General features: G+C 42.3%; 2 protein-coding genes across 3 annotated transcripts; one reads left to right on the top strand and one right to left on the bottom strand.

Annotated features, from left to right (window-relative positions):
• Nucleotides 1-755: 755 nt before the first annotated feature.
• LOC147210402 (chymotrypsin-like elastase family member 2A) lies at nucleotides 756-4,817 on the top strand. The gene is made up of 8 exons (XM_086110066.1): nucleotides 756-835; nucleotides 984-1,072; nucleotides 1,212-1,309; nucleotides 2,197-2,319; nucleotides 2,462-2,598; nucleotides 3,928-4,073; nucleotides 4,167-4,319; nucleotides 4,455-4,817. The coding sequence occupies exons 1-8, from the start codon at nucleotides 796-798 to the stop codon at nucleotides 4,470-4,472; spliced, it is 804 nt and encodes a 267-aa protein (XP_085966192.1). The 5' UTR covers nucleotides 756-795; the 3' UTR covers nucleotides 4,473-4,817.
• Nucleotides 4,805-13,981, bottom strand: tmem51a (transmembrane protein 51a). Of its 2 annotated transcripts, none has more exons than XM_086110053.1 (4): nucleotides 13,831-13,981; nucleotides 10,121-10,234; nucleotides 8,425-8,898; nucleotides 4,805-7,138 (listed from the first exon to the last, which is right to left on the bottom strand). In XM_086110053.1, exons 3-4 carry the CDS (start codon nucleotides 8,844-8,846, stop codon nucleotides 6,748-6,750), a joined length of 813 nt encoding a protein of 270 aa, XP_085966179.1. In that variant the 5' UTR covers nucleotides 8,847-8,898; nucleotides 10,121-10,234; nucleotides 13,831-13,981; the 3' UTR covers nucleotides 4,805-6,747. The 2 variants fall into 2 exon arrangements, with proteins under 2 accessions (XP_085966179.1, XP_085966170.1); XM_086110044.1 differs by lacking the exon at nucleotides 13,831-13,981 and adding an exon at nucleotides 12,773-12,946.
• Between the last annotated feature and the right edge of the window lie 4,110 nt (nucleotides 13,982-18,091).

Here is an 18,091-nt window from a genome sequence, read left to right as displayed (position 1 = left end):
GTGGCACACTGTAGTCCTAGTGAAGGGCCCAATGCGGCACAATATTTTGAGATCTTTTCAAGGTCTTTTCTGGTTTGACCAAATATTGATTTGAGAAACAGCTTAGCTACCATATCACCATTGAGAGCTTATCAGTCGAAGCTAACCCCAGTGGGAACCTCACAGATGTCTCATTCAGGAATCTAAAAGACACAGTGCATTAGAATACATGTAGCGCATCTGAACCATCATTTTTCTTAATTGTCACATTGTTAGGCGTGTTCAATACTGGTAATTTAAAGAAGAGGGAAAAAAATAAAAGTTACCTTGGAAAAAAAAGAGGGAGAAGTGAAGTGTATACAGAAAAGACTACACGTCCTTTCAAAAGAACTGTAAACGTGCATCTCAATAAATTTGAATATCATGGAAAACTTTCAATTATTTTTAGAAAATGAGAAGGAATTGGCCTTCTAAAAATGTATGTTCTGTGTTTAATCTATATCAGGCGCTTCCACTTTTTGAATTACTGGTATGATTAACATTTATACCATATTCTAATTTTTGGAGAAGTACCTGTATCTTATAGACACCGCGTATTAGTGCCATTTATTGTTTTGAGTGTTTTCATTCATGACCACTAATGTAATGAACAAAACCAAATAATCCAATGTTCCCAAAGAGAAGCGGTGATGGGAAAATGCTCCCTCGAACCACATGTCAAGTCCTCCCCGCTCAACACTTGTTTGGATTTCTGCGTGAACAGGTCTGATGCAGTTTTCTTTTTTCTAAGGACAGCCACTTGGACACAGGGCAGTCATGAGGAAGCTGCTCCTTCTCACTTTACTGGTAGCTGACGGTAAGAATGTGGACAGTTTTATGTTGAATATTGACTGCAATTGAGAGTGATTGTCTAATGTTTAAACACTATGTTGGTGACATGTTGCCGTTGCACAAACTACAGTGCCGAAAAGGAACATTAAATTGTGTTGCTGACATATTTTTAGTCTGCGGATGTGGCCTTCCCGCCTACCCTCCTGTGCCGGCTCGAGTGGTTGCAGGAGTGGACGTTAAGCCACACAGTTGGCCGTGGCAGGTGAGGTCCCACTATTTATAGGGATGCATTTGTCTCTTTTAGTTGCTGTTTGTACTAGTTTTGCGCTGACTATAACCCAAATGCAAGCCTCCATGGATCCCAAAAATAAAACTGCTTCCTGTCTTCCCGTGCCGGACAGGTTTCTCTCCAGTCAGACAGCAGTGGGCGCTGGAGTCATGTGTGTGGGGGAACTTTGATCGCACCCGAGTGGGTCCTCACTGCTGCGCACTGCATTAAGTAAGACTGAGCACAAGAGGAACGTGGACAGTTTCATCACCAGACATTGAGGAAGGTTAAGCAACACTCGAGGGCGTATGAATTCAATTTCTTGGGAGTTGTCATCGACGCAAAATTAGCTTGGAAGTCACAGATAGATCATGTCAAAAGAGAAATGTCAAGAATCATAGAGAACCTCTTAAAAAAGAACCAATGGTGTCCTCGATAAGAAGTCATTGTCGTCGTTATACTGTTCATTGTTATTGTCATACCTGATCTATTGTGTGGAAAAAATGGGAATCGCCAACAAAACATATTCGGTACTTATCCTGTTTTCAAACATCAAAAAGAGCAATGCGAATTCACTATTTTTCAAATAAAACACCATGAAGTTGTAAGCCTTAGTTGAGTTTAATTGAAGAAAACAATCATGAGACTCATTTGAAAAGGCGTGAATGACTTCACTGTGTTCAAAAAGATGTTCCAAAGCAAAGACAAACAAAGCATTACAGTTTACATCAGAACATGTCTCCGGGGTACACCGTTACACTGACACGATGAAGCAATTTGACTGCCTTATCCAAACAAGATAACACATCTAGTCATTCTGACGGCACTGGCGAGTTCAGTCCTACAAATATTTACTTTTGAGTGATGCACTGAGGATTTTGAGAAAGAAAATGACTTTTGCAGGGGCACCGTGGTGTTTTGCTCTTTGTGCAAAGACTCATTTGAGACTTACTATTTTACAAATGTTCAATTCTGATATGAGAAATGGACCAAAGTGACTGAGAAAAACTGTAATGGCAAGCGGTCCACAATCGTCTTGAATACGAATTGCACGAACAGAATAAGCCGAGACACCCGTTCAGCCTCTCAACACCGCCATGTCATGAACAATCCCACAGTGGCCGTCACAACTATAGAGTGGAAGTGGGTAAGCACAGCTTAAAGGCGAGCGAGGAAAACTCGGCAGCTCGGCGGGTGGCCCGGATCATCACCCATGAGGGCTACAACATCCTGCTCAGCCGGTAACAGCATCAACGTGACAGCCGTCCACATTACTTCACCTCAGCGGGGACTCATAAAAGTGAGCTCATGTTGAGGTGTCAGGACATTGTACTGCTCAATACACACTGACTTGCCATGTCCTGCTGCATGTGTCTTTTGCAGCAACGACATAGCCCTGATCAAGCTCTCCTCCCCTGTGGTCTTCTCTGGCACGATCATGCCATCCTGCCTCCCACCACATCATGCCGTCCTTCCCCATGGTGCTGCATGCTACATAACTGGCTGGGGTCGGTTGTCCAGTGAGTACACAATTTAGAGCTGACACTAACGAAACATTTTACATTTGATTGTCCTTCGAATTATCGAGTCATCGGACACAGGGCGACCAGAGTTCAAATCGCAGTTACAAACGATAATATCTTACGGGATTTGCAAGACCCCAATTCCCAGCTGCTACTGGTACCAAACACGGATAAATATGTATCAGGAAGGGCATCCGGTGTAAAAGCTATGCCAAACCGAGAAGGTGGTGACACCTGATGAGACGTGCCCCTAACAGGGAAGATTTCATTGACTGCAATGTCAACTTTCCATCAAGAGAGGGCGCTAATAGACTGTGAAAAGGTCAGAGGCTTAGCTCAGAGGTTTCACATTCACGGCCCGGGGGCCATTTGCGGCCATTGAGATATTTTGCATGCCCTCACTTGATGTTGTGTAATTGTCACGTTTGCGAAGTGGTGGTGGACCACAAAAAGCAGGCAAGAGGGAGGAGCAGGGTGTACTTGACAAATTGTATTAAAATATAGAGAAAACTAAATCCTAAACAAAGTCCTGAAAACAAAAAGAATCCAAAGTAGCAAACAAAATCATGACTGAAGCAAAAACATAACAGTGACCGAAACATGACTATAACAAACCTGACAGAAGCAAACAATGACCCGACCATGAGTGGTGGGGCTGGGAGTCCTTTTATACTAATAATTACATAACGACCAACAGGTGTGCAGCTGCAGGGGGAGCCCTACAGTGCCACCTGTTGGTCCCAAACAGAATCATGACAGTAATGTTAGTGCGGGCCTCACCTTTTTTGCTCTAACTCAGTCCACGGTTGTCAGTATCTCATTAAGTCATAATTGTAGTCTGTACTGGGGAGTAATACGAGGTGCACACATATGAACATACTAAAAAGCACCCAGACAGGGTTCGTACTTGGATAGAAGACCAACGGGGGATAGTAGGTACTAGCTAAGTTTAGCCTGGGCTGTTAGCCAAAGTTATTGAGAGCCTTTGCTGTATTTGTATGGTTTTTGCGCTGCCAAGTGGCTGTTAAAAAAATTGGGGCAATTGTAAGCCATTTACTGTCTTTTAAAGGTAATATTATAAGGAATTTGAATTTGTAATAAGGTGATCTGGGATCATAGTTTGTGATGTAGTTACGTCTTAAACTATTAATATATACACGTACACAATTGGCCAAGCGGGGTTGTTCACTGCTTGTGATTTTTCTGCTATTTGCGGCAGTGTTTTACTTGATTTGTTAGATGCACTGGAAGGATTTTCGTCATATGGGATAAGTAACATTCTATAGCCGCTAGTCTTATTTAGCATGTGTGTGTCGTTACTGTCAGCTGACAGTGCGCTAGCTGACATCCTGCAGCAGGCTCTACTGCCAGTGGTCGACCATGACACCTGCTCGCAATCCGATTGGTGGGGCGTCCTGGCAACCGACAAGATGGTCTGCGCTGGTGGAGACGGCATCACTGCTGGCTGTAATGTGAGGCTAAAAAGGAAAATGCAAATCAAGACATTAGAAGATAGTAAAAAATGAAGTGAAACATTTCGGATTCATTCGTGCATGACATGACAGGGAGACTCCGGGGGTCCTTTGAACTGCCAGAACCCTGATGGCTCCTGGACCGTGCATGGCGTGGTGAGCTTTGGTTCAGGGCAGGGCTGTAACTTTTTCCAGAAGCCAACCGTGTTTACTCAAGTCAGCTCCTACCTGGACTGGATTGACAGAGTAAGCAACAAATATTTTAAAATGAACCACTTTCACCAGCACAGCCGAAGGCGCTTGGGGTAGACAAACAGCCTTGGCTTTGCTAAAACAAGATACTGGAGGTATGTTAAACAATGCTTTCATTTGTGTCTACAGGTTAAGACCAACTACTGATGCAGCTGTTCAAAGGGCAACCTAAAATGGTCTAATACTCATAGCAAATTGTCTAACATGAACAAGGGGAAAAACTTTAATCACTGTCTTTTACATCGTATATTTTATGGCCATATCTGTCAGATTTACGCCAAAATAACGAATGACTGCATCATGCTGCTTATATTGTGTAGTCTACTTTCGCCCTGGTCTCCTTTTTATTGTACCAAATGACATGAACGTCTCATCTTAGGAAATATGTATTTCATTTGTAGTTGGCGAAACAGGTTTAAATACTACTATACATACAGTATCGTTGTTCCTTCAAAGTTAAAAAAAAAAGGGAAACATGGTTCACTGAAATCTTTTTATTCCAATATAATACTCTCAAAATAAATTTCTTTCAGTTCAAAGTGGTGAAAAGGCATTTTTACTAATATATCTTCACAATACACACACACACACACACACACACACGCATACACGCATACACACAAAGAATTTAATTCCTAAAAAACATGAAACAGCATAAATGTGTTCGGACTCTCAATGGAAAACCAAATGTTTTCTGCAATCGCCATTCGCAACAGAGAACTGTTTACCTTATCACCGGCATAATTATTACAATCTTTTATTCCTGGAAGATAAACTCTTGCAAACAAATGAGGTACTCTGTGAGGAGAATCAGTAAATACAACAGAGAAAGGTTATTCCAGGGAAGGTTAGGGACAAAATGACTTGTTGATTCGTACAAAGATGCTTGCAGTGTATCATTAATTCCTCTTTTGCCACTAACACCACCACTTGATTCCATTCAAACACAGGGCAAAAGAACACTCGCAAAGTTCGATCCATTTCTTCCCACGTGTTATTCTCATCTGACATTTGGCAGCTATTGATAAAGCAGCGCACGCTAATGGCAACATTTGCCCCGCCTTCTGCTGCGTGGCTCATTGGCAGCGTGTTCGGAGGTGAAAACAGGGCTGAGTCAAGCTGCAGTTGATGAGCAAGTCTTGCTGTTAGAACAGTGCAGCTGCACAATCAAAGAGACTCTTGTTGGTCATCTTGAATGAGATGGGGGGGGGGCACAGTGGAGCGGAGTCTATGCCGCTGCTTTCGGAGAATGACTGCTCTTATGAGGTGACGACTGCGTGAAGGCAGGCCCCTAGTTTCTTCTATTGATGCCTTGTTTCCCTCCTTCCCTGAGAGGATGTTTTTAAGAGCAAAGCTGACACTGATTTGGGAACAGCAAAAGTCAGTTCGGTTGGAGTACACGTTGAGGTAGGGGCAATTAAACTGGAAAGTGGGGGGCAAGACAATGGCCATACTTCAAAGAGGATGTGGGGGGGAAAAATAAATCAATCGTGTGTTTGCATCAACTATTTTTAATGGTGCCTTATTAAATATAAGCTCACCATTTCTTTTTAACCACGCCGTCATCATCCCGTGAAAGAAAGCATTCCACACCAGTTGAATTAATCAATTACAAAATGTATAAATATGATGCAAATGCAATGAAATTTGAACAAGTGTGTTTGGCGTTGGATGGGAACTGTGATCTATAAATGCAAACAAAAGCACTGTGTAACAAGTAATAATGTAAAGTGTTATTCGAAGTCAAGCTCGTTTCGTTTCTGTGTGAACAAATGTCACAAAAAGTAGAAGGACGTGGTCATAGAAAAACACAACATATCCCACCATTATCCATTCAGTCATACTAGAGAGAATCTACTCGTAATAGTTACTCGTAACGTCTGCCACGTTAGCGTAGTGTCATGTGGAAATGCACGTCGTCTCGTCGAAAAGTGATTGCACCGCTCATGATGCTCTGCTGGAAAAATAGAGTTCCAGTTTAATACTGGTCGCTAATTGTGGTACAATTTCCCGCTGAATTCCATTGCAGGGTTCAGAAAAATCAAAGGCATGTTGGTCTTAGGTAATAAAAAGGCTTGAACAGAAGCCAACACTTGTCCAAAATGTCTCGTCTTTGTTACGAAGCTCTTAAAGCAGTGATATCACAAGCCACTCCTGCTGTGGTGTGTTACCAGTTGTGGTAGCCTGCAGAGACAAACGTCACCCACTCTGCTGGCTGGAGTGAGTGACAGTTGCTCCCGGTTCTCATGTGCGCACAAATAATCCCCGGCGAAGTCTCATGAGCTGTTCCATCAAATGAATCGACGCAGACATGACGAAAGACTATTTGGTGCTTGTCTACCTCGGCCATGCATTCACCAAGGCTTGTCTTGATGCGGTCCTGATTGATGGAAGATTGCAATTTCAGGTTTGAAAGTTATCATCAGATGGGGGGCGCCTTGTCCTCATACTGCGGTGGCGGGGTGAGAGGTTCTATACTAATGCCAGCAGCCGGTTGAGAATTGGGCACCTTCTCCGATTTGATCCTGCGGATCTTGATAGGGAGGAGCTTGCGGGCACTTTTATTTGGTCTCCGATTTGAGGCGGAAGCAGATGCAGGTGTGGCGCCGGAGGCGGGGCCGAGCTGCGACCCAGGATCCCCGACCTCTGGACCTTCTAATTCATAATGCACCCCATCAACTTGGACCAAGTCATCGTAGGAGGGGAGCTGGGAGGAGCTGGGCTGAACATTGCTTTGACGGACTGGGTACTGGCCACTGCCTACTGCCTCTTCATAGGTGGGCACAGCGTAGCGTCGGGTGTCTTGCTCGGCACTGCACACATGCAAAAAAAGAATAATACTAAGCAGAAGTAAATGGCATAACTGGTCATTGCAAAAACCAAGACTGGTGAAAGAAATAATAGACTGCATTTCATGGTTTGCCATCAGCGCGACGCAGATATTGATACATTGAAAATTCTGGATGTGCTCTGTTCCACTTCTGGAGATAACGTGAAAAGAGGCTTTTGATGACAATAAATATTTTTTCATTAAAAACCCTTTCGCACTCGTTTTTGTTGTTTGAATAGCAAGAGTAGAGACGATAAGCATCAAAGTTAGTGTCCTACTTGACATTTTCTTTCACAAAAAGTTATTTTTCTCTCTCCATGATTTTGTCAAAGTCGTGATGGATCAAGAAAGCTACAAAGAAACTTCTATTGTGGTGAAGAAAAAAAAGAGGTGACTTATGGTATGTTCAGGGCAACACAATCTTCTGTCTAAAAGGGCTGGCTTTGAAATGGGTTGGCAGTGAATGAATTAGACATGCCTGGGACATGTTTTTTTTGTCGAAATACCTCCAAGGGGTCAAGAATGACAGCACACATTTCACCCTCTTTTTACAACAGGGGTTTTCCTGCATATAAAAGCTGGAGGTGGCCACATTTGGCTAGTTTCAGAGGACCTCCAACTCCCAAAATTATGTCATCATGAAAACTGTGATCATATGACCAGTGTTGCACTCGTAGGTGTCATTTTTAACTTCAATTGCGGTAATGTGCCATGCCATGACATACCAGAAACCTGAAGTCATTCCTAGAACCGTCAAAGAAGGAGCTGCAAGCAAGTAAAGGACTTTTTTTTGGTTTGTTTGTATGACTATCAAGGTGCCGGACAATTTCGGGGATTTTCAAACAGGTAAATGTTGTTGTTGTTTTTTTGTGACCAAGCAAATGCAATTTCTCAAAAAAAAAATAAAAATAAATAAATAACCAGGAAAACCCTAGAGCCTGTCTTAAAAATGTTTTTTTGAGGAGGCACGTGATCATGTCACATGAAAATAAGTCACACCACACCCGTCATCCCACTCACGCATGGTGCGCCAAAACCAAAGAAGGCTTTGATTACCCATGATGACTGCGAGGTGTGAAAAGGCAAGTGCTACTTCTCATGAGAGTGGCAAATCAGAATCTGAAGGGGCAAAAAAGTGAGCCCTGATAAAAACATTAATTGTATTTTCACTCATGGGGGCTCCACTTCATCACGAGTGAATTACACTTGTATTTCAACACTGTATTGTCATTGAACAAAATAAAACAAAAAAAACATAATTTAACTCACATTTCTACATCGCCATTCTCCCTGGCGGTCACAGCTCTGCGGTTCTGGGCCTCCTGGAGCCTCCGCTGCTCCCTCTGCTTGTTCCTCATTCCCAGGCACAAGGACATCAGCAGCATGACCACCCCCGAGGCCACCAGGACAAAGGCCACAGAGGAAGCTTTACTTTTCCTGTTCCCAGATGAATTGGCTTCTCCGCCACCTGAATTACTGTTGCTGTTGTTCGCATTCGGGCCTGCAGGCACCACGCTCCAGACGATCATGACAATGCCCAGGGCCACGAGTCCAACACCCAGAGCGCAGAGTGCATACTGGGAACCGTTATTTCCACTGTTTTCATTGATGCTGCTGCTGTTGTTGTTGTTATTGTCATTGGTGTGTCCTCTGCTGTGGGGACTGGAATGTCCATCCACACTGGAACGCATCTTGACAGTCACTCGGATTCAATCAGTCGATCAAGTGCAGCGAGGTCAAAAACTGCAGAGAAAAACACACAAGTAGTGAACGTTGCTGTGAAAATGTTTGCAGCTACCTGGTGAGGGTTTGGCTAGTCAACACATCAATGTTGTGTATGCGACTACAGTGAAACTCCTCTGCGAAACCTACATGGGCGAAAATACCCCCTAGTGTGAAAAAATCTTCATGCATTAACACCATTCCCACTTTACTGCCCCCATACAATGAAAAAAAAACCCTGTTGCATTATACGAAATCTTTTTCTCTGCTCTTGCCTCGCGACGAGACGAGATTCACTACAATGAAGTCTAATCCAATAGCGACCTGTACTGCTTCGTTCGGAAATGGCAACAGCAACCACCACACTGGTTTACACATGCACAGTAGTCCAGGAAGTATTTGTTATTGTTCATTTCAGACGCAGCAAGAACGTTGCATTGCTAAAATGGCTACAAAACGGACCTTTGGATGTCAAGCAGCTAAGACAAGAAGAGCTCTGATGCTGGAAGAGAGGGTAAAAGTGATCAAAATGAAAGACAGAGGAAACAAAATAAAAGACATTATCCAAGAAATTGATGCAAGTCAAAGTGAATGCTGATCGTAAATTTTGCAATTTCTTTCCCCTTTTTTTTTCTACACTGACAATATGAAGTATCAAATAAGTGTATGCTCATACTTATGCACTATTGGAATAAAAATAAAGAGCACACATACGTTTGTGTGTGTGTGTGTGTTTACATCTGAGATCAAATTTGCCACATGAAAAACCCACTGTTGTGAAAAATTTCTTGCTGCAAACATGATTTCGTTGTAGAGGAGTTTCACTGTATGAGGAAACAAGTTGCCCTCATTCACAGTTTTGCACTGAATGCAAATTGAAGTCTAGTTTTCAGAGTAAAAACTCACAAAACAAAATGGCATACAACGCCACCAGCACATCGACGCAAAAGGTGTGTTGAATAGTCAAAGATTTACAGGCAAGTCACTTATTTTCCACAGTGAGGATAGAAGCTTAATATGGGCAGCCGCAGCGACTGTAAAAAGACACACAAAGGATACACCACAACATGCAATATACGATTGTCGATACTGTATCCATCCAAATATGTCTTATTCTGTTTCGAGTCTTGGCAGGCACTGTTGGCTGTATCATTTCACACTTGGTGGGTGGGCAGGCACTCCACAGACTTAAATGTTTCCATACCAAAGACACAAGGCCAAAACAGACACAATTAAATCTTACCAAAAGACCTTGATCACCGCTTGGCTACTGCTGCTGTGGCTGTTACTGCCGGTGCTTGCAGTACAGGTCATAAATCCTGCATCATCCATGGATGTCGCTGGGACTTGTACCAACCTTAACCAAAAAAAAATAAAAAATAGAAGTACATGTCACGGGAATTTATTTCCTGATGAAATGAAATCGTAACCATAAAATTACTTTTGAAGAGGACACATGGAAAAATAACTTTTTAGATTCTTTGCATGTAAATATTTGGTTCTGTGGGCCTGCTCGCCAATTATTTTGTTCCCCAATTTTACTTCTGTGAACAAGCTGTTCTGAATTATGCCAGTGTGACTACCGTATTTCTGGCACTATAAGGTGCTTTGGAGTATAAGGCGCGCCTTCCACGAATGGCCTATTCCAAAACTTTTTTCACTGCATTATAAGGCGCATTGAATAGAAGCTACAAAAGTGATTACGGTTACGATATGCATCCACTAGATGGAGCTACGCTAAAGGAAATATAATACAATACAATACAGCTGTATTTATATAGAGCTTTCACAACCGCTGCAGCTGTAACAAAGCGCTTTACAGACCATTTAAAAATTCAACTACTTGCAATAAATAACCCATATGTAAGGTGCATCGGATTATAAGGCGCATCTGCTTTTGAGAAAATCTAATGCTTTCAAGTGCGCCTTATAGTACGGAAAATACGGGTAGGTAATTTACACAATATTGACCCCACACTGAGCCTCTCCACCCATGACCAGGCAGCTATGGTAGGGGAAGGGCCCGTCTTTTCAAGCGACTGCATGCAAGTACGATCATGTCAAAAACAAAAAGTAAACGGCTGCAGAGATTTATGATTTATTGCCTCATTATGCTGTTTGGATAGGCAGAATCTACCATCTTTTGGGGGAGTCGACACCCCACCGCTGTCAGGTGGGGATCCCGCAAAGACTGTGGTGGGAAGCTGTTGCTCAATTTCTCAGCTCTGTACTATTCTTAAGAAAAACAAAAGATGCAATAAGAGGTAAATTTCTTTCCTTTTGTCTTTCTTTTTAAAACTAAATCCATAAAATAAATGTAACCATAACTTGGTTCTGGGGATGGACTGGATGAATTATATTTCCATTTATTTTAAATGGGGAAAAAAATGCTTTAGTTGGTGAATATTTCATCATCTTGGAATGAACTAAACTTGTGAACTGAGGTTCTGCTGTAATTATTTGTCCATCCAGCATCCATCCATGATCTGAGCCGCTCATCCTCACGAGGGGCGCGGGCATGCTGGAGCCTATCCCGGCGGTCTCTGGACGTAACTTTATGTGTGCTATTTATTTCAGCAGACTGTGTTTGTCTACTGTTGTGATTTAGATGAAGATCAGATAACATTTCAGGACCAATTTATGCATGAATCCAGGTTATTTCAAAACCAGTTTTTGAAGCAAGTCAGTGAGCAGAGGCGGGAGTAAGTCAGAACCTTCAAGTCTCATGCAAGTCTGAAGCCTACTTTTGGGTGGTGGGTCTGGGTTGGGGTTGGGTGAGAAGCAAATCGAGTCACCACCAAATTTCAAATGTGAAGTTGTCATAGTGTTGTATTCTATGACTGATCACTTTAGCTCTGCTTGATACTTTGCGCATTGTGTCACAGCTGTCATTGGCACCCTTACATTACGAAAAGTATTTCGATACTTATTTGTCATATCCTTGTCTATTGTAGTTGCTTGTTCTTGATGATACTAGTGTCGCCTGTACTACCGGAGACAAATTCCTTGTGTGATCTACATACTTGGCCAATAAAGATGATTCTGATAATCTTGCTCAGTCACATATATTGGATCAATAAAAACATTTCTTCACTGGTTATCAACTGAATGAAGTTTGGTTTACATTTGAATCGCTATTGGTAAACTAAACTGTCAACCTTATTTAGCTATTTTAGCTTTTTAGCTTTACAGTTCAAAGCTATCTTACCTTATCATATACTGTATATTTTTTTCAATCTTACGTAATTTTCACAACTTTTGGGAGTTATTGGACTAACCTGGACTGTATTCTGTGTACTGTCATCTGGACAAATGTGTGTTCGTACGACAGCAACATTAAAAAAATCAATAAAGAGTCAATCCCCAATCTGCCCCCCGTCCCCCCTCCACCCAAATAATCAGGCCCCCGCCCCGGACATTCACATAGCTTTGGAAGCCACTGCACGGAGGGACGCACGCGCACAGCAGAGCACCGAAGAATGTGTGGCATGAGCCAAAATTATGACGAGAACAACTGAATAAAGTCACCCCATTATGTCAACTGGTCTCTGTCAATAGACGCGCTTAATATCCGTCTGAGAGCTTTCATTGCAACGCAGAAGAGTGCCATCAATAGGGAAGTAGAATGGAAGGCTCGAGGCTAGGTTTTGTCCCAAGATAAAAGCCACTACACACCAAAGGTTGAACACAAGCTATAGCTCTAAAATGCTACATTCGGCATTGGAACTCAAGTTAAGACACTCTGGATGCAAAATAACGTCCGTGTTACGTCACACCGAGCAACGACACACCCCGCGCTTGTGGTAAACTTTACAGATAAAAGGATCGTCTTCGTGTGAGCTTCGGCCGAAGAAAGAAAGTGGTGTTTTTTTTTTTTTTTAGTTTTTACACTCACCTCCCGTCAAATGGTACTCAGCTCCGCCACGTTATCCGCATTTGGTCGTCGAACGAACGTGATGCGCCAACAAGTAGACGGCAGCACATTTTTGTGACAAAACCACAGAAAATGAACGATCCGCTTTTGCTTTCAAATAGACGGTTGGTCCCACAGAGAGAGGGAGAGGGAGAGGGAGAGAGAGAGAAAGAGAGAGACGCCACCAGACAGGGAAGGAGGATACTTCTACTTCAGGGTTAACCCTTTACTGGCAACAGCCTTAAAACTGTCAGTGCCTCATAAAGTGGTGGGCAGGTCTTTAATTTGAATTACAGGTATTACCGTTTAACATTATTTTTTTTAAAACCCCAAAACATTGCTGACAAGTAGCTATTTAATAATATTTATAATACCAGTATGCAGAGTGTATACAGTCGTTGGCCCATTTTCAAATGCACTTAATGTTTACAAATATAAAGGCCACGGCATTCAGGAAAGCTGGTACAAGCTGCCAAGCTTAATCAAAGTTTAATTTTATTAACACCTTGACAGTCTTAATTTTTAGTTTGTCCTTAAAGAATTCAGGCTGTAAGCTCATGATGGTTATGTGTGAGCACCTGCTTGCTGGAGTGATATGCTGCAATTTACATGATCCGATTGGTTGACTAATTGCAACTACCGTACTATTAGGAAGTATATAGTCATTTCGCAAAATAATTGTTTGTAGTAGTGCTACATGAGATTAGTTCTCACATAGCCTACATACACAGAGTGGGCTCGTGCTCAACACTAAGCTCCTGTATGTTATTCACATGACATGCATAAAATTTGGGAATGCAGAACTTAAAACCCAAATTAGTGTTTGTGTGTACATTTTCTGGCACGCCGTGGGGTGTATAACTTCCACCCTCCCAAATGAACCTCCTACCGTCATTCACCACCCCAAGAAAAACTGTCTTGAACCGCCTGTGCTAGACTCAGTGGTCATCAAACTTTTTTTTTTTTTTTTTTTGCACCACACACTTCATATGAAGCAAAATTTTCACAGACTCGCATAGGAACAAATAAATATAACTCACCATTAAACCAAATGTAGTTGTGGTAAATAGAGGAAGCCCCTAGTTCCTCTTCCACAAGCAGGTCCCATGTTGGGGTAATGGGAGTCAATTACACCAAAAGTGTGACATCCAGTTTGCTCTGGGATTTGGTTTTGGTTTCCATCATTGCAGAAAAACCTGCTTCACAAAGATAGGACATTGTTTTTTTTGTGTGTGTTTGTTTTGTTTTTTTTACATCTGTATTACATCACCCAGATGAACAGTTACACGTGCATACAGAGACACGCGGTGGCTATGGGCTTGCTTTTTAAGATAAAATAGACTGATGATCAAATCACATTTTTTGTTCAATGTCTGGAGGTGTTTGGGGCCTGCTGTTCAAATTGTTTCCTGTGAGTGTGACTGGTTGTTTGTCAATCGAGAGTGAGACAGAGATTGTCTGGCATCCAGCCCCGAGATGTAGCTTGCCGTCTTGCCCAAACTCAACTGGAATGAGCTTTAAACATGTCACTGATGCTTGTACAGTATCGGAAACATGATGTCAGGGACACAAATGAAACCTGCATTTTTCATTTTTGTTCTTTATTTTGAGATGCCTATTCCAAAGGACATACAAAGCTCAACAAGGGGTGTTCAAAGAAGAAAGAGGTGAGGAGAGAAGAAAAATATACACCTGCATCACCTAAAGTTGTAGGTGAGTGTTTTTATATTTTATCGGGCGAGCAAGCCACTCCCTGCTGGCCTAAACACAATCATAAGCGCTGACCTACATTTACAAATTAAATTATCCATCCATCCATTTCCTATACTGCTTGTCCCCACTAGGGTGAAGTGAAGCATGCCATGTTGAGGATATTAAATAAAATATGAAAATCATGTGAATGTTAGTGCTACCAATAACAGCTGACACACTCCTTGTGTGTGTGTGTGTGTGTGGGCGTGTGTGTTGAACCCTCATCGTGGGACTGCCAGTAGTTTTGCCCAAACAGCGCACCGCCCATAGGTTTCATGTGAAAAATGTTTGCTCATGCAAACATTTGTGCTTTACACAAACAATCCCAAGTAAGCAAAGTCCAACGGAACTTAAAAACCAAAAAGTGCTTCCTGAAAGCGACAGTAATGTGGTGACATGAGATGGCTGAAGGAAAAATTCAAAGAACTGCACCCGGTGGTCATGAGCAAACAACTTTGTGAATGGTCATTATCATACATGGTTGTCACCTTAGTCATCAACCAATTACAAGAACTGAAACCGGCCGCCGCTTTATTTTCCCGACCACTATTTGCTTACATGTCGAGACTCGCGCATACAAAAAGGACCCATTTTTCGGATCTGTTGCTCTCCAAGACATAAGCAAAGATCTGTTTGGCAATAATGATGAAAGCGGCCTAAACCCAGGCCACCGGGTTGCATTGTTCTGGTTGGAACTTTTCTTCTGACCAACACTGCTATCTGGCTTCTCTGTAAAAAGTCACATACAGGAACTGAGACAGGAAGGCACAAGCAGAGCCTTGATTGCATCGAACGCTTTCCCTTGAAGCAAATTTAAGTAAATCATATATGAACTGCGCATATGCCTATGCGTATGTTTTGTGTATCAAGTAAACAAAGAGATATGTACACACCCAATTCCTAAGTTTGGGCGTTGTGTTGAACTGAAATAAAGACTGGCGGTATTATGTCGAGCCGGTAAGATTCTTATTTGGGCCTGCTAACCTGATCTGTTTTGCAGCTAAACACTGGATAGCTGCAGCGGTGTTAGCCACTGGAGCAAGCAGGGGCTAGCTCTTAGCCTACCTGCCTATGGAGTCTAACAAAAAGGTCAGTGTCGCTAAATGTCAAAAAAAAATGAGACCACTCGCTACCAAAATTCATATGCATGTTTCTACTCTTGTCCAATTCATCCATCCATCCATTTTCTAATCCGTTTATCCTCACTTGGGTCACGGGCATGCTGCACCCCATCCCAAACACTCACATTGACACCAACAGACAGTATAGAATCTTCACTTAACCAACTTATATGCAGTACTAATGAAAACTTACAAACCTCTGTCTGTGGAAGCTTTCCAGACCAGTTGTCACCCCGTCAGCTAGTCAGAAGTCAGTCAAGTCATTTCGGGGTTGTGTCAACATTGGAAAACCCCCAAAGCTGACTGTTCATTGTGAGCAAATCAAGGAAGTTGCAAAACGCTAGCGGGGAATTGAGTTAACCTGCAACTGTGATTGGATATGTGAAAAACTCATCAGAAGAAACTGCAAAGCCTCAAGTGTAAATTGAATTCCCTTACAGGATCAGTTCAGTTGATCAGATTTCTTATGGTTTCCAAACAATTCTTCCCAGAAAAAATTACTTCTGGAGTCTGCCATTTTAAAACAGTCATTCACTGTACTTTACAGTTACTGTTTTACATGAGACGTATTATGCGGGTGTCTTAACATGTTTGTGGCATGCTTTCGTCAAAATGATCAAGAGTCAGATTGCTCTTTTACAGCTCAGTTTCTGGGAGTGGTGCTGTTTCATTCATGCGAGAGATTGCTCACCCGGCTGAACATACTGCTGGATGACAAACTAGCGGTGCGCATGAAGGGGACAGATCACCAAACACCCCCACCCCATCGACAACTTCACCGAGCAATCTAATGATTCGGGTTTGATCGTGTTTCAGACAGTGTCACGTTTCAAAATGGTGGAACTTTGCAAACGCCTAGCTGCTAAATAATTGGTGGAACAGTTGTTTTGCAAATTAGCCACAGTGTTATTATGCAAAGATTGGGTTACGAATCTGACAAAATTCAGAACGACTTGCTGAAAGACACATTTTTACAAATAGCTAACGATTTACTTGGTTTCTTAATATCACAGGTTGTGGGCGAGACGGTACTCCAGAGATGCAACTACAGTATTTGTATGCAAGAAATTTATAACAGTCAATTTTTCATCGGTCCCCCTTTCAGTAATATTGCGGTATGTGCGGTATGCAGAAACCAAAACAAAACGAGTCAAAGAGCAATTGGTCTTTTCATTCAAAGCAGTAATATGGTGGCATCATGAAGTAATCAAACATTTCAGCCTCATCGTTTCTGCCTGGGGTCTGGAGATGACTTGTGGGGTGAATTGTTATGGGAAGGCTTGCGAGAGTGGGGCGGCTTTCTTGGACTTTTTACTTACTTTTACTAAATGACTTGATGTAATTATGCATTGTTGCCTGTTATGCACAATGTATTGTCTGCTTTCCTGTCATTTCTGTGTATAAGAGACCACAGATGGAAATGAGTTTGCGGGGCTACACTCTGGTGCAAACATCATTTCTTCCTGATTAATGTACATGGCACATTGTCCCCACCACAATAACAAACATTCCTCACTGTTACTCAAGTGTAAAAAAAAAAAAGTGAACTGCTGTATAACACTGCAAAATGGCGCATCACCTCCACGCCGAGCAGCGTCCCACATTGTCTCTGAGAAGCTGCTCTACAAGGGGCAGTTTAAGGAGGAGAAACACACACACACAAATAAAAAACCAAAAAACAAAATAATGAAGCAATCTGTGTGTGTGTGTGTGTGTGTGTGTGTGTGTGTGTGTGTGTGTGTGTGTGTGTGTGTGTGTGTGTGTGTGTGTGTGTAAAAAATGATCGCCCTGAAGGTAAGTGGATGTGAATAGGGAATTAGCCAGCAAATGAGCTTCAAATAATGTTTTTCAATTATGAAACCTCTGCCATTAGCTTCTCTCCCACGGCATCATGCATGGATGTCTTTTTTTAGGAGGGGGCGGTTGGGTGGGGGGACGGACTGGTGAAATGCAAGGACGGAAGCGCTTTAAAAGGACGAGGACGGTGGGGGACGGAGGATCATTATTTCATGTATACTTCATACAACTTTGCCACACGGTTCGGAAAGGGTCTCATTATGATTAGTGAAAACAGTATCAATGAATACAAATATAGTTGTGTAGATGAAGCTCTGTGGAGCTACAGATTTAATTACCGTAATGATTTTTTTTTTCAACTGCAATGATGTCCCATCACCTGTTAAAAGTGTAGAGAGAAAAACACAAGCTGTGGCGCTACATATGTCAATTAAGTTGGCATATATAAGTTGACCTGTTGTCGTTTTCACTCCACTGTCCTTCGGAGACCTTCTATGGAGGAGGCTGCGTCATTCTTGTTTAGCATCACATTGACCACCTGCGTCTCACCTCTACTTCCTGCTGACTGTAACAAACCACACGTCACTGCTCACTTATATTTCAGAAAAAAGAAAATCCCATCATCTTTCAT

This window comes from Hippocampus guttulatus, chromosome 1 (genome assembly GCF_054856545.1).
Source record: "Hippocampus guttulatus isolate MCC_2025c chromosome 1, RoL_Hgut_1.0, whole genome shotgun sequence".
NCBI lineage: Eukaryota > Metazoa > Chordata > Actinopteri > Syngnathiformes > Syngnathidae > Hippocampus > Hippocampus guttulatus.
Note: the sequence above shows the minus strand (reverse complement) of the source record. Positions and strands in the feature narration are given on the sequence as shown.

Coding starts and splice junctions, on each gene's coding strand:
- tmem51a (XM_086110053.1), bottom strand. CDS start 8,846: ATGCGTTCCAGTGTGGATGGACATTCCAGTCCCCACAGCAGAGGACAC. Junction 7,139..8,424: donor GAGAATGGCGATGTAGAAAT/GTGAGTTAAATT, acceptor GCATGTGTGCAG/TGCCGAGCAAGACACCCGAC.
- LOC147210402 (XM_086110066.1), top strand. CDS start 796: ATGAGGAAGCTGCTCCTTCTCACTTTACTGGTAGCTGACG. Junction 1,073..1,211: donor CACACAGTTGGCCGTGGCAG/GTGAGGTCCCAC, acceptor CGTGCCGGACAG/GTTTCTCTCCAGTCAGACAG. Junction 1,310..2,196: donor ACTGCTGCGCACTGCATTAA/GTAAGACTGAGC, acceptor ACAATCCCACAG/TGGCCGTCACAACTATAGAG.